The 16,524-nt window shown below is 37.9% G+C and overlaps 1 protein-coding gene, 3 non-coding genes and 1 pseudogene across 4 annotated transcripts; all 5 read left to right on the top strand.

Annotated features, from left to right (window-relative positions):
• The first annotated feature begins 4,317 nt into the window (after positions 1 to 4,317).
• rpl10 (ribosomal protein L10) lies at positions 4,318 to 10,759 on the top strand. The gene is made up of 6 exons (XM_062054193.1): positions 4,318 to 4,443; positions 8,512 to 8,570; positions 9,750 to 9,857; positions 9,943 to 10,081; positions 10,148 to 10,310; positions 10,563 to 10,759. The coding sequence occupies exons 1-6, from the start codon at positions 4,421 to 4,423 to the stop codon at positions 10,716 to 10,718; spliced, it is 648 nt and encodes a 215-aa protein (XP_061910177.1). The 5' UTR covers positions 4,318 to 4,420; the 3' UTR covers positions 10,719 to 10,759.
• LOC133654431 (small nucleolar RNA SNORA70) lies at positions 9,025 to 9,158 on the top strand. The gene has a single exon (XR_009826886.1). It is a non-coding gene; the product is annotated as a small nucleolar RNA SNORA70 (small nucleolar RNA).
• On the top strand, positions 10,372 to 10,505 carry LOC133654430 (small nucleolar RNA SNORA70). Its single transcript, XR_009826885.1, has one exon. It is a non-coding gene; the product is annotated as a small nucleolar RNA SNORA70 (small nucleolar RNA).
• A 1,570-nt stretch (positions 10,760 to 12,329) lies between the features above and the next one.
• LOC133654137 (large ribosomal subunit protein uL16-like) lies at positions 12,330 to 13,847 on the top strand (annotated as a pseudogene).
• LOC133654432 (small nucleolar RNA SNORA70) lies at positions 12,939 to 13,071 on the top strand. Its single transcript, XR_009826887.1, has one exon. It is a non-coding gene; the product is annotated as a small nucleolar RNA SNORA70 (small nucleolar RNA).
• Positions 13,848 to 16,524: the final 2,677 nt, after the last annotated feature.

Below are 16,524 nucleotides of genomic sequence, written 5' to 3'. Positions count from 1 at the left end.
AAACAACATGCTCTTTGACGATGTTGAATCAATGTTGGTTTCTGACATTTATTTAACCATTGAATTTTGGTCATTTTATGACCAATATTCTACAACAAAAATACAACGTTGAAACAACATGCTTTTTGACGACGTTTAATCAATGTTGGTCTCTGACGTTTATTTTACCATTTAATTTTGGTCATTTTTCCAACCAATATTCTACAACACAAATACAACGTTGAAACAACATGCTTTTTGACGACGTTTATTCAATGTTGGTTTCTGTCGTTTATTTAACATTCAATTTTGGTCATTTCCCAACCAATATTCTACAACTAAAACATAACGTTGAAATAACATGCTCTTTGACAACGTTTAATCAATGATTGTTTCCGTTGTTTATTTTACCATTGAATGTTTGTCATTTCATAACCAGTATTCTACAACTCAAGCATAACGTTGAAACAACATGCTTTTTGACGACGTTAAATCAATGTTGGTTTATGTCGTTTATTTGACCATTGAATTTTGGTAATTTTATGACCAATATTCTACAACAAAAATACAACGTTGAAACCACATGCTTTTTGACAAAGTTTAATCAATGTTGGTTTGTGACGTTTATTTTACCATTGAATTTTGGTCATTTCATAACCAATATTATACAACTCAAACATAACGTTGAAACAACATGCTTTTTGACGACGTTTAATCAATGTTGGTCTCTGACGTTTATTTTACCATTTAATTTTGGTCATTTTTCCAACCATTATTCTACAACACAAATACAATGTTGAAACAACATGCTTTTTGACAGCGTCTATTCAATGTTGGTTTCTGTCGTTTATTTTAAATGATAAATGATAAATGGGTTATACTTGTATAGCGCTTTTCTACCTTCAAGGTACTCAAAGCGCTTTGACAGTATTTACACATTCACACACATTCACACACTGATGGCGGGAGCTGCCATGCAAGGCGCTAACCAGCAGCCATCAGGAGCAAGGGTGAAGTGTCTTGCCCAAGGACACAACGGACGTGACTAGGATGGTAGAAGGTGGGGATTGAACCCCAGTAACCAGCAACCCTCTGATTGCTGGCCCAGCCACTCTACCAACTTCGCCACGCCGTCCATTAACATTGAATTTTGGTTAATTCATAACCGATATTCTACAACACAAATACAACGTGCAACATGCTTTTTGACGATGTTTATTCAATGTCAGGTTGTGACGTTGATTTGTCATTTCCCAACCAACAACGTTGATTCAATGTTAGACACCAACGTTGTCTCAATTTACAAATAGAATTATTTTGCAAGATTGTTTCAAAGTCAGTTTTAAAGAACATGTACAGTATGTATAATCAATGTTGTATCAACGTCTTGTGCCTGCTGGAAATTATTATTAATTTCATAAAAATCTGGACTGAACATAACAGATTTCCCTAATAGAGTTAAAGAAGTACACATTAAAATCCTTCACAGTTTTTCATCCAGGATGTTTCTCCAGAATGCTCCTTTTGTCATCTTGAAAAAGAGTCATGTGTTTTTTAAATGTCCCATCTTCCAGTTATTTTGGTCAGAACTTTTTCTTTGTTCTGTTTAGTACTTAAAATACACGTTTTGATTTCAAAGACGAAATGGTTCTGTTTTTTCTTGGTACATTTCATCAATACCTGAAGAATGAATGTTTTGTCTTCTGGGAAAATTCCATAGTCATAAATCCAGCGGTTTGTCCAGGGTGTACCCTGCCTTCCGCCCGATTGTAGCTGAGATAGGCTCCAGCGCCCCCCGCGACCCCAAAGGGACTAAGCGGTAGAAAATGGATGGATGGATAAATCCAGCGGTATTTTACGCCAACCAAATATTTTGTGTTACATTCTGAATTTTGCAAAACAATGAATAACTCACTAATAATGACAAAGGAAAACAAAAAGTCATGGTAACTTCCCATGTTTCAAAATAAATTATAAAAACGATTACCATCAAAGAAAAATTGAATGTGTAAATGACTCCTTTTATTTGCTTTTTATTTTATTTTTCAAGCATTATCCCCCGCACATGTTTCTTGTTTCTTTTCTTTGTTTTTTCTTCTTCTTTCCTTTTGTTTGTGTGTTACACTTTCTTGTTGTTGTATAAAATATAATTGTTTTCATTGTTGAATGCCTGATAATTGAAATGAAGTTTGAAAAAACAAAAAAAAATGCGGGGGCCAGGTCTCGGGAACACAAAGGGGTTTTAGTCATTGAATTATTAAAAATAAGTCTTTTTTTTTTTTAATTACTTGCAACACTTTTTTTATATTATTCATATTTATAGATCAATCTTAGATATCCGTTGCCATAAAAAAAAATGTTTCATGCCCTTTTATTCAAAGAAAATACTGTTTTATGGCAAAAATACAAACTATGTTATGTTCCATCCATCCATTTTCTAGCACTTGTCCTTTTTGAGGTCGTGGGGGGTGCTGGAGCCTATCTCAGCTGCATTCGGGCGGAAGGTGGGGTACACCCTGGACGAGTCGCCACCTCATCGCAGGGCCAACACAGATTGACAGACAACATTCACACTCACATTCACACACTAGGGCCAATTTAGTGTTGCCAATCAACCTATCCCCAGGTGCATGTCTTTGGAGGTGGGAGGAAGCCGCAGTCACGGGGAGAACATGGAAACTCCACACAGTACACTTTTTTATATTATTAATATTTATAGATCAACCTTAGATACATCCGTTGGCAAAAATACAAACTATGTAATGTTTTCCCCCCCAAAAAATTTCAAAATGGAGTACTTCATGTAAAATATTTGGGGCCTCAAATAGGTAAATAATTCATAATAACATTGCTAGTAGTTTATTTATTTTTTAACAATGACAGTTAAAAAAATAGACTAAAGGTCTCGGGATCCATAACCATATACTGTATTGCAGGGGTCACCAACCTTTTTGAAACCAAGAGCTACTTCTTGGGTAGTGATTAATGCGAAGGGCTACCAGTTTGATACACACTTAAATAAATTGCCAGAAATAGCCAATTTGCTCAATTTACCTTTAACTCTGTTATTATGAATAATTAATGATATTTACACTTAATTGAACGGTTTAAAAGAGGAGAAAACATGAAAAAAATGACAATTAACATTTGAAACATAGTTTATCTTCAATTTCGACTCTTTAAATTCAACCGAAAAAAAGAAGAGAAAAACTAGCTAATTGGAATCTTTTTGAAAAAATTAAAAATAGAATTCATGGAACATCATTAGTAATTTTTCCCAATTAAGATTCATTTTAGAATTTTGATGACATGTTTTAAATAGGTTAAAATCCAATCTACACTTTGTTAGAATATATAACAAATTGGACCAAGCTATATTTCTAACAAAGACAAATCATTATTTCTTCTAGATTTTCCAGAACAAAAATTTTAAAAGAAATTCAAAAGACTTTGAAATAAGATTTAAATTTGATTCTACAGATTTTCTAGATTTGCCAGAATAATTTTTTTGAATTTTAATCACAATAAGTTTGAAGAAAAATTTCACAAATATTCTTCGTCAAAAAAACAGAAGCTAAAATTAAGAATTAAATTAAAATGTATTTATTATTCTTTACAATAAAAAAAATAAATTTACTTGAACATTGATTTACATTGTCAGGAAAGAAGAGGAAGGAATTTAAAAGGTAAAAAGGTATATGTGTTTAAAAATCCTAAAATCATTTTTAAGGTTGTATTTTTTCTCTAAAATTGTCTTTCTGAAAGTTATAAGAAGCAAAGTAAATAAAAATAATGAATTTATTTAAACAAGTGAAGACCAAGTCTTTAAAATATTTTCTTGGATTTTCAAATTCTATTTGAGTTTTGTCTCTCTTAGAATTAAAAATGTCGGGCAAAGCTAGACCAGCTTGCTAGTAAATAAATACAATTAAAAAAATAGAGGCTGCTATTTGAGCTATTTTTAGAACAGGCCAGCGGGCTACTCATCTGGTCCTTACGGGCTACCTGGTGCCCGCGGGCACCGCGTTGGTGACCCCTGCAAAGTGTATTGTATTCATAATAGTAGTCCTCATGAATAAAGATGGCGCACATCATCGAGTCCACACGAACTACATCTCCCAGACTTCCGGCGAAACTAAGCATACAGTCGCATACATTTTATAATATATCTATTTTAAAACCGTTTCCATACTTGTTGTATGAACGCAAGTGATGTTATTTAAGAAAATAAGCTATTTGTCAAAAATAAGTAAAAAACGACGTCCATATGACGAAGCGGAAGTGCTCGCTACTTCCTTTCCTCCATTCGGTGAGTGCGTGGCCGCCACGCCGTCTCTTTGGCTCTACATACATTTTTGCTATTTAATGTTATTTTTGACCACACGGAAACAAACCGTAGTCATATAACCCGTGTTCGTTTGTTTATTTACAGATTGCAACCATGGGCCGCCGACCAGCGAGATGGTAAGTGACATTTTTAATCGTGTGACAGAGAGGCCAAGGCTGACTAAAATGGCAGCAATCGCCACCCTGAACATGTGGGCTGTGCTAACATGCTAGGATTTTGGCACATGTGTTAACATAGTTTCCCTCTAATCCTGACCATGTTTTAATTTGGTCTATTTTTTGTTGTCACTAGTCTTTTTCACAACATATAGAGCTATTGCGTAGCATAGTGTGCTAGTTGATAGCGAACACAAAGCTACGGCTAACTTAGCATACCGGTGATAGCATGCGCTGTTCCAAAAGTTGTGTAAGTGTTTCGCTGTATTGAAATAGTTGTATAAAGTTAAAACATACCCTCCCCCTATCATGTGCTCAATTACGTTGGTGCTCATGCCTTTTTACGCTTCTAGACTTTCATGATTTGACGAAAGATGTAAAAACTTGCGAATTCATCACCAGCTCGTTGTAGATACTTATACACGTAGCTATATATGTAACATTTTGTAAACTAATTGGTTTAAAAACCAGTATAATCAGACAGGTCTTGTAAAGACGACTCAAGTGATATACATATAGTCATCTGATAGATATTAAAGTTAAGGACTTATAAACGGTGAAAATGCACTATTTTTGGGCAACTCTGTTAATACTAAGTCAGTGGGGCTCAATATTTTAGCTGACCTTTTTGTTACAAATGTCATAACTTTCCTAATAGTTACCCAATTTTAAGAAGGTTGGTATAATTGGAAATATTGCTTAAAACTAGGGGTGTAACTGTACACAAACATTTCGGTTCTGTACGTACCTCGGTTTAGAGGTCACGGTTCGGTTCATTTTCGGTACAGTAAGAAAACAACAAAATATAAATGTTTTGGTTATTTACCAAATTTGTAAACAATGGCATAACATACAAATACACACAGGGTCCATTGCCAGGGTTAATGTGGTCAACATATATAAAATAAAAACTAAATAAGATAAGGCTCAGAATGGTTTCTTAACAAAACCCTTCTACATATAAAGTGGTTTTTTGATTGATTGAGACTTTTATTAGTAGATTGCACAGTACAGTACATATTCCGTACAATTGACCACTAAATGGTGACACCCGAATACGTTTTTCAATTGTTTAAGTCGGGGTACACGTTAATCAACATTAAACTGCTCCAAGTTGTTGCTCAGATTAAATAAAATGACAAAACTTTTCTTCTACATATAAAAAGTGCAACATTAAACAGTTTCAAGTAGAGATGTCCGATAAATGCTTTAAAATGTAATATCGGAAATTATCGGTATCGTTTTTTTTATCGGTATCGGTTTTTTTATTTTTTTTATTTTTTATTAAATCAACATAAAAAAACACAAGATACACTTACAATTAGTGCACCAACCGAAAAAAACTCCCTCCCCCATTTACACTCATTCACACTCATTCACACAAAAGGGTTGTTTCTTTCTGTTATTAATATTCTGGTTCCTACATTATAGATCAATACAGTCTGCAAGGGATATAGTCCGTAAGCACACATGATTGTTCGTGCTGCTGGTCCACTTATAGTACTAACCTTTAACAGTTAATTTGACTCATTTTCATTATTTACCAGTTTCTATGTAACTGTTTTTATATTGTTTTACTTTCTTTTTAATTCAAGAAAATGTTCTTAATTAATTTATCTTATTTTATTGTATTATTTTTTTTAAAAAAGTACCGGTACCTTATCTTCACCATACCTGGTTGTCCAAATTAGGCATAATAATTTGTTAATTCCACGACTGTATATATCGATATCGGCCTCGGTTGATATCAGTATCGGTAATTAAAGAGTTGGACGATATCGGGATATCGGCAAAAACCATTATCGGACATCCCTAGTTTCAAGTCAACTCAGCCTCAAGATAAATTTTTCTTCTTCCCCAGCCTGGCTAACTTGGCAGTAAGAGGATGTATGGGCTTATTGTTCTTCCACCGTAGAAGTGGGTCAAAATCTAGTTTCTAATGCAATATGGTCTTAAATCTGCTGCTATAAAAACATTTGTTATTGCTTTAGGAATGCTTGAATTCGGTGGTGATGCTTCAAATGGGTTAGCATGTTTGACGTGTTGTCAGAAGCAGCTGCTGAACAATGTCGGCAAACCTCCGTCCTCCATTGTTGTATCGCGCAGCCAAAGTTTTTTCCAAACGGGAGATCTTAACGAGGCAGGATGATCTTCCAGCTCTGGCCTTTACATGTTGTCGTAGCCCGTTCGCTGCTAGCATGCCGTGTGTTGTGCCTCGGTGTGCATTGTTTACACAACGTGCGGTACGCTACTTAATATGTCCGTGTAGAAACTCGTTCGGTACACCTCCGAAACGAACCAAAACCCCTGTACCTAAACGGTTCAATACAAATACACGTACCGTTACACCCCTACTTAAAACGAAACTGAAAAAGGTTTCACACTCATCCATCCATTCATTTTCTACCGCTTGTCCCTTTCGGGGGGTCGCTGGAGCCAGTAAGTTTGTGAAATTAGCGCTGGAAGTGAGGAAATTTGAGTAAACATGGCTGATCGAACGTGACTTGTGAGTCACAAAACAAATGACCAGGCACTCGGCGTTCTAAAAAAACAAGCGTATTTTTGTGTCGTCCTCACCAGTTTGAGGTCCTAATTGGCTGTCAAAGTATACCAGCTTGTCGGAATACCTACTCAAATGTTTCATGTCCAGGTGAGATGCTTGATTTATGATCTAGAATAAACTTACAGGGAGCAAGGAAACGAGAAAGCAGCAGACCACTCGATGTAAAGGGACACACGGAAGGGATCACAGTTTTTTGTCGGAGGCTATAAATAGTTTGCGTTAGCGTTTGTATCAACAATATCACTAATAATTGATTAATATTCAAGTCATGAAATGTAACCGGAGTATTGTGGGCAGAGCCGTAACTAGGATTTGACAAATACCGAGGTAAAAAATTGGTTTTGAAGGCTGGAATCATGGGGACCCCAGCATTATATAAATGTTACCATGAGCAACACAATGAATGTCCAGAAAAACAAAAGCTTTCATTGAGATAGAACTATTACATGTTATATTACCTAACATCTTTGACAATCAGCATGGTTTTGTAACAGTCCACTTTTGTATTAATATGCTGAAGTTTAGCATATAAATTTTTTTTTTACATATTTTAAAACCCATTACAAACCTTACTATATTTTTCAACTATGAGCGTGGATCAAAGCCACAACCTTCGTTTGGCAACTGGGTATTAACAGGCACCACGAGAGTTACCGGAAGTCTTGGGGGGCAATTTGTTACCATATTCTTATCAGTGACAAAGCACGATGTGGCAAGGAGTACGCTCGAGGTAAAATTGTATGAGTTGCTTTGTCATCCAATAGTTTACATTTTAATGTGCTTCTTTGCGCAAAGCCCAAAAGCTAGAGCTTCGGTTTATTCATTCTTTTAACTATCTGCACACGCTGGAAACGAGTAGCGAGGGCAGAATAATGAATTTATTGACAGTGCAGCGTGAAAGTCGATGTGTTTACTTTGCAATTGATATAAACATAGTCTCAAATAAATATAACCGGTGAGGCACTTTCTAACAAAACATCCACATTTTGATGTCCGGCCCCTGAGTCCTTGGGGTCTTGAAACTGCGGCCCTCTTCATTATGGAGTTAAATGGCCCGGCCTAATATGTTTTGGAGGGGTGTTTTGTCGAGTGTCAACTTGACAAGTTTTGTCACAGCTTTGTGGTGCAAATATTTGTTCTAATCCGAAAATTTGGGTATTCTGGATAAACTAAAATATGCATTCTACATCACAAGTGTTTGTGAAAACGCCATCACAGTGGAACTCAGATTGCGTGATTAAGCATGAAATGCGCTGAGTGGCTGCTGCGGCGATCCAGCCAGCGACGAATACACAAACTACTGCAGTATGAAATGTACATCGACATGACGGAAATGCTTATTGTATGTTTTATATAAGTTTAGTTGACAATAGTAACAAAGTGCCAGTTTTTTGTTTTGACCCTGAAAATTAGCACAATGCAATTTTATTTCACAGTGCAATAACACAAAATTGTCTTCTCCACAGCTACCGATACTGCAAGAATAAACCCTACCCGAAGTCCCGCTTCTGTAGGGGGGTGCCTGGTGAGTGAATTATGCTCTGCTTTTATTGTAAGTAGTGTCTGAGTGATATTTATCATTTTAGGCCATGTCCACACCAACACAGATATTTAAGAAATATTTTAGCATGCCTCTTGTCCATCATTTCCACCCTCTAAGTGCAACAGCAAACAATGCTGGCAAACATACTGAAATGACTTAATTTATATCTTAATGTTAATATACTCCTTCTTTTGCTCTACATTTACAAAAACAGACATTGTTTTTTTCTTGCCGTGACTTTCCATGTTTACTACAGTGCTTCCTCTGGAGATGTTGTGGACCCTTCTGATTGGCTTAAATTGTCCTTAAGTGCCCTATTTATGCATTTGTATGGAGGTATAGATATTATATTAGAAGATAGTATTTGATTATGGAGATATTTTAACACCTTATGAAAGTATTAGTGTGGACATGACCTAAGACTAACTGAGCACCCTTGCAGCCTATTAAGCCGACTAGTCTTGCTGCAGTGCATTTCTGGCATGCAAAGGCTGCGTACATGAACTCTTTGGTTGTGTATGACCTCAGCTGGGAGGTGCTGAGTTCTTTTAAGGGACCACTGAGACATTTGTGTTTACTATTTAACATGACACTTTGACCCTAATGTAATCAATTAATTGCCTCGTTTTATGAGGCGCAGGTTTCAAAGCGTAGGAAAGAAGTAGCTGCTTATAGTTCGGAATTTACGATATTTATTGCTGACTTGACACTTTTGAGCTGGTCCTTTTTGGATCCTAACAGTGTTTATAGACAATCTTAATTAGGGATCCTCCCACCTCCAAAGACATGCACCTGGGGATAGGTTGATTGGCAACACTAAATTGGCCCTAGTGTGTGAATGTGAGTGTGAATGTTGTCTGTCTATCTGTGTTGGCCCTGCGATGAGGTGGCGACTTGTCCAGGGTGTACCCCGCCTTCCGCCCGATTGTAGCTGAGATAGGCTCCAGCGCCCCCCGCGACCCCGAAGGGAATAAGCGGTAGAAAATGGATGGATGGATGGAGCTAAATACAAATTTCATCTGACTGCACAATTTAAAGACCTTTAAAAACTTTTGATCGTACACTGGCTTCTAATCTGTCATATCCCCTTATGGTGTTGGTACAAGCGGCTACATGTTTTAAATAATGTTCCCACGCACTGAAACAAAATATTTTTTTTAGATCCCAAAATCAGAATCTTTGATTTGGGCAGGAAGAAGGCCAAGGTCGATGAGTTCCCCATGTGCGGACACATGGTCTCTGATGAATACGAGCAGCTGTCCTCAGAAGGTGAGACAAAATTATTGCTTTTATCGCCAGCCTCTACATCAAAATCATATTGTGGCAATTAACCCATTTTCTGCTGTTTGTGCAGCTCTGGAGGCAGCCCGTATCTGCGCCAACAAGTACATGGTGAAGACCTGCGGAAAAGATGGCTTCCACATCCGCATGCGTCTGCATCCCTTCCACGTCATCCGCATCAACAAAATGTTGTCCTGTGCCGGAGCTGACAGGTGAGCATACCTTGTCCTACTTTACCTTCAATCGACACCGAAGCTGAATGCTCTCCTGGCTCCTAGGCTCCAGACTGGAATGCGCGGTGCGTTTGGTAAGCCTCAGGGCACCGTGGCACGCGTGAACATTGGTCAGGTGATCATGTCCGTGCGTACTAAGCCCCAAAACAAGGAGCATGTGGTTGAGGCCCTGCGCAGAGCCAAGTTCAAGTTCCCTGGACGCCAGAAGGTACTTACCTATTATTTTCTTTCACATGCTCTCAACTCTACAAAACTGTTGTCAAAGAACTTTGCAGCTTATTAAGCCGACTGGTCTTGCTGCAGTGCATTTCTGGCGTGCAAAGGCTGCAGACATGAACTCTTTGGTTGTGTATGACCTCAGCTGTGAGGTGCTGAGTTCTTCCAAGGGACCACTGAGACATTTCATTACTTGAATACTTCTCTTGCAACCATAACAATCACATCTCCATTTCCCTTTCAGATCCATATCTCCAAGAAGTACGGTTTCACCAAGTTCAACGCCACCGACTTTGACGAAATGATGGCAGAGAAGCGTGTCATTCCCGATGGTTGTGGGGTGAAGTACATCCCCAATAAAGGCCCTCTGTCTCGCTGGAAGGCCCTGCATGCCATCTAGGGCGTCTGCAGCCGAACCAACAATAAAAGTGGCTTTCATTACTGCGGTCTACTCTTTGACTAGGTCATATACGATGCTGCCATTCCGCCTCATCTTTAAGAAGTCAAATAATTGAGCAAAAAACTGTGACATTTAGTAATTTGTAGAAATTGTAGAAATTGACCATCATCAAATCACAGGTTTAACATTTTTTAAAAGGTTAGAACAACGCTATTCAGATACAGGAAATCCAGTCATTTAATTTTGGTGATACAATTTTATTAGTGACAGGGTTTCTGCAGGTCAATAAAGAGCATTAAGTTATTACATTTATTTTGCAAAAATTAAGGGTGAATAAAGTTTATAGTACTGTCCTTATTAGCTAATCAAAGTTTGGCGATTAAAGGCAGGCAGCAGTTAAAGCTGGCAAATTTCTGTGGCGTCCCCAACAGAGCAACTTCTGCTGTCGCCACAACGCCACCACATCTAGCAGTTGCTGCTACCACTATAGAAAAATCTATAAAAAAATTCTGGTACAATAAACAGTTAATGTCAACTTTTCAACTATTCCAGATTATCATTGTGAAAAGCTTTTTATTGACTTGTCAGACAGTTTTAAAACTTAACTAAAAGCTGCAGTAGTATTTGTTTGAAGTGTTATTGAAAGCATCAATTTAGAGCTGCAGAAACCCTGAGTGATGAATCATTGATGCATAATGAAACGAGGAGTGATACTGTCGCTTGTGACGGCTAAAACGGCTAACATTTGACTATAAAGTGCCAACAAACCGTGCCCAGTAAGTGCTGTGTTCAGCTCGCCTTTTTCATTGATGTCATTCATCCACATGGAACTAAAACAAAGGAAATGTGATCATTTTCATTTCGTGTCAAGGTAAATGTTCCTGATCATATGCACATTTAAAACAAAGTTGGCCTTTCCATTTACTTGCAGGGCAAATGTTACTTGTTAAATCCAGCAAGTGGCACCAGGATGAAACACCAACAATACACGGTACCGTGCAGCGTCTTTACTACCATACAATGAAGGTGCATTCTACAAGGAAACTTTATTCTCATAGAATTATTAACCGTAGTCTCTTCCAAAATAAGATTACAAATATAGACTTAATTGTCAAAATTATTAGCTATTCCAAAATAAGATTACAAATATAGACTTCACTGTCAAAATTCTTAGCTATTCCAAAATAAGATTACAAATAGACTTCATTGTCAAAGTTATTAGCTTTATTCTTTAACACTGAAAACCTTTGTTCTTGTGAAATAATTCTATACATCCATCCATTTTCTACCGCTTGTCCCTTTTGGGGTCACGGGGGTGCTGGAGCCTATCTCAGTTGCATTCGGGCGGAAGGCGGGGTACACCCTGGACAAGTCGCCATCTCATCACAGGGCCAACACAGAGACAACATTCACACTCACATTCAATACAAGTTATATTCTCATAAAATTGCTTTATTCTTGCAAACTAAAACTACAAACGTGTAAAATGATTTGCATTATATTGATTGTACACGGGCTCGTAATCTGTCATAGCTACTTACGGTGTTGGTACAACTACATATTTGTAGTTTAAAAAAGTGATCCCACACACTAAAAACACTTCTAGATCCAAAAATCAGAATCTTTGACGTAGGCAGGAAGAAGGCCAAGGTCGATGAGTTCCCCATGTGCGGACACATGGTCTCTGATGAATACGAGCAGCTGTCCTCAGAAGGTAAGACAAAATTATTGCTTTTATAGCCAGCCTCTATATCAAAGTCATTTTGTGGCAATTAACCAATTTTCTGCTGTTTGTGCAGCTCTGGAGGCAGCCCGTATCTTCGCCAACAAGTACATGGTGAAGACCTGCGGAAAAGATGGCTTGCACATCCGCATGTGTCTGCATCCCTTCCACATCATCCCCATCAGCAAAATGTTGTCCTGTGCCGGAGCGGACAGGTGAGCGTACCTTGTCCTACTTTACCTTCAATTGACACCGAAGCTGAATGCTCTCCTGGCTCCTAGGCTCCAGACTGGAATGAGCGGTGGGTTTGGTAAGCCTCAGGGCACGTGTGAACATTGGTCAGGTGATCATGTCTGTGCGTACCAAACCCCAAAACAAGGAGCATGTGGTTGAGGCCCTGCGCAGAGCCAAGTTCAAGTTCCCTGGACGGCAGAAGGTATTTACCTATTCCTTTCTTTCACATGCTTTCAACTCTACAAAACCGTTGTCAAAGAACTTTGCAGCCTATTAATCTGACTGGTCTTGCTGCAGTGCATTTCTGGCGCGCAAAGGCTGCAGACATGAACTCTTTGGTTGTGTATGACCTCAGCTGTGAGGTGCTGAGTTCTTCAAGGGACCACTGAGACATTTCATTTCTTTAATACTTCTCTTGCAACCATAACGGTCACATCTCCATTTCCCTTTCAGATCCATATCTCCAAGAAGTACGGCTTCATCAAGTTCAACGCCACCGACTTTGACGACATGATGGCAGAGAAGCGTGTCATTCCAGATGGTTGTGGGGTGAAGTACATCCCCAATAAAAGCCCTGTGTCTCGCTGGAAGGCCCTGCATGCCGTCCAGGGCGTCTGCAGCCGAACCAACAATAAAAGTGGCTTTTATTACTGCGGGTTTACTCTCTAGGTCATATACTATGCTGCCATTCCGCCTCATCTTTAAGAAGTCAAATAACTGAGCAAAAAACTGTGAATATACATATTGAGTAGTTTGTACAAATGTACAAAATCATCCAATCACAGGTTTAAACATTTTTAAAAGGTTATAACAAGACTATTCAGATACAGGTTGTCGATTAAAAGCAGCCAGCAGTTAACGCTGGCAAATTTATTTGGCATCCCCAACAAAGCAACTTCTGCTGTCGCCACATCTAGCAGCTGCTGCTACCACTATAGAAAAAAGTAAAACAAACAATAGAGATGTCCGATAATGGCTTTTTTGCCGATATTGTCCAACTCTTAATTACCGATTCCGACATCAACCGATACCAATATATACAGTCGTGGAATTAACACATTATTATGCCTAATTTTGTTGTGATGCCCCACTGGATGTATTAAACAATGTAACAAGGTTTTCCAAAATAAATAAACTCAAGTTATGGAAAAAAATGCCAACATGGCACTGCTATATTTATTATTGAAGTCACAAAGTGCTTTTTTTTTTTTTTAACATGCCTCAAAACAGCAGCTTGGAATTTGGGACATGCTCTCCCTGAGAGAGCATGAGGTGGTGAGGGGGGGTAGCGTGGTGTATATTGTGCTGCAAGGGGTTCTGGGTATTTGTTCTGTTGTTACGGTGCGGATGTTCTCCCGAAATGTTTGTCATTCTTGTTTGGTGTGGGTTCACAGTGTGGCACATATTTGTAACCGTTTTAAAGTTGTTCTTACGGCCACCCTCAGTGTGACCTGTATGGCTGTTGATCAAGTATGCCTTGCATTCACTTGTGTGTGAAAAGCCGTAGGTATTATGTGATTGGACCGGCACGCAAAGGCAGTGCCTTTAAGTTTTATTGACACTCTACCTCTCCCTACGTCCGTGTTTTGAAAAGTCATACATTTTTATTTTTGAAACTGATACCGATAATTTCCAAACCGATACCGATAATTTCTGATATTACATTTTAAAGCATTTATCGGTATTATCGGACATTCCTAAAAAACAACACATCTGATTCAATAAATAACAGTCTATGTAAACGTTTCAACCATTCAAGATTATTATTGTCAAATGCTTACAATTGTCTTGCCAGACCGTTGTGAAGCTTTTGACTACAATCTGCAGTAGATCGTCTTTTTTAGTGTTATTAAAATCATTAATTTAGAGCTGCAGAAACCCTGAGTGATGAAGCATTGATGCATAACGTAACAAGGAGGGATACTGTCGTTTCTGGCGACTAAAACTGCTAACATTTGACTAAAGTGCCAACAAATCGTCACCAGTCGCCATTTTTCATTGATGTCCTCCAAATGGAAATAGAACCAAAAGGAAATTTGATACTTTTCATCTCAATGTTATTTTCCTGTTGATCCATTGCACATTTCATTTTTCTTTTTGCAGTTAAAATCAAAGTTGGCCTCCATTTATTTGCAGGTCAAATGTTACTTGTTAAATCCAGCAGGTGGCGCCAGGATGAAACACCAGTACACGGTACCCGTTAAGGTGCATTCTACAAGGAAACTTTATTCTCAGCATTATTAGCTGTAGTCCTCTAAAATATCAAAAATATGGACTTCATTGTCAAAGTCATTAGCTTTATTCTTAAATAAAATTTTGAAAACTTTGTTATGAAATAATTCCAATATAAATTATATTCTCATAAAATCGCTTAATTCTTGTTAACTAAAAATGCAAACTGTTGTAAAATGAATAGCTTTATTCTTGTAATACATATTAAAATGTTCTGCTCATAGAACAGTTTTATTCTTGCAAAATAAAATACCAATTCTAACTGTATTCTCATAATGTAAATAAAAGTGATTACATTATGAGAATACAGTTGGAATTGGTATTTTCTTTTGCAAGAATACAACTGTTCTGTTTATTATTGTTAAATAGTTGAATACCAATATTCTAATCATTTTGTTTGTTAACGTCTGCCACAAGCAGTCCTGCAGCGTGTTAACTGGACAGCCCGTTAACATCTAAATGTCCTCCTTAAACACACATAGCTCTTTTCCTGGGTGCTGTGGGTCTGGCTTAGATGGTTTTGCGGCTGTCCAGAAATTTGAGGGTTTCAGGTTCGAAACCAGATTCCGCCATCCTAGTCAAAGCTGTTGTGTCCTTGGGCAAGACACTTCACCCACCGTGCTCCTGATGGGTCGTGGTTAGCGTCTTGCATAGCAGCTTCCGCCATCAGTGTGTGTGTGACGGAAAATGTAAAGCGCTTTGGGTATATTAAAAAATGCTAAATAAACAAAGGTAATTTTCTTCTATTTTAGTCATTTACAAGTCAAATATGGCAAGCAATAGACTACTGGCAGCTACGCAAAAACTAAGCACACAATAGCACACAAGCCAAGAGGCATATGTAATAATGATTGAGCAAAATTGCAGTCTAAATCAGCATATTTGTCAATATAGAGAAGTATCAAATAATTAAAGTTGGATATTTCTTACACCAGGGATGTCCAACGCTTTTGACTCGGGGGGCTGCTTTGCGCTAAAGAAATTTGGCTGGGGGCTGGAAGCCGACTGCATGCAAATTAACTAGCCTATATGTATATGTGTACATATGTATTTACATTAATTTGTACATTGTGTGTATGTATATGTATATATGTATATATATATATATATATATATATGTGTGTTTTGTATTTTTCCCATCATGCTTTGCAGGGAATTTAAATGTGTAATTTTGAATCGTGTTGTTGGACTTTTTTTGTAATTCACATCTACAAAGTTCAGTGAGCAGGTTGTGTTATGTGCGACCATGTGTTTCTTTATTTGCGCCGTGAGTTGGAAAGGTTTTTGTGCTGTGCACACTTCAAAATGCAATTCTTGGTAAATAACCTGAATTACTCACGATGTCCACAAGATTGTGGACATCGTGAAGACAAAATTTCAAAAGTCCTTAATTAGCGCTTCACACTTCGCAGGGCCAAACTGGACATGCCAGGGTTGGACACCTCTGACCTACACACACAAAGTACCCCGAGGCGGTATTAGAAAATATCTAGGAACAAATGTGTCCGCATTATTCAATGTATTGCCTCATTAACTTAACTTCATGAATTATTGTGGTCACCAAATAAACAACTACCATTCCACTTCAACTTAAAGACAGTATAAGTCCATTGCAGA

This window comes from Entelurus aequoreus, linkage group LG07 (assembly GCF_033978785.1).
Source record: "Entelurus aequoreus isolate RoL-2023_Sb linkage group LG07, RoL_Eaeq_v1.1, whole genome shotgun sequence".
Lineage (NCBI taxonomy): Eukaryota > Metazoa > Chordata > Actinopteri > Syngnathiformes > Syngnathidae > Entelurus > Entelurus aequoreus.
The sequence above is the reverse complement of the archived record's forward strand: the minus strand, read 5'-3'. Positions and strand labels throughout refer to the sequence as shown.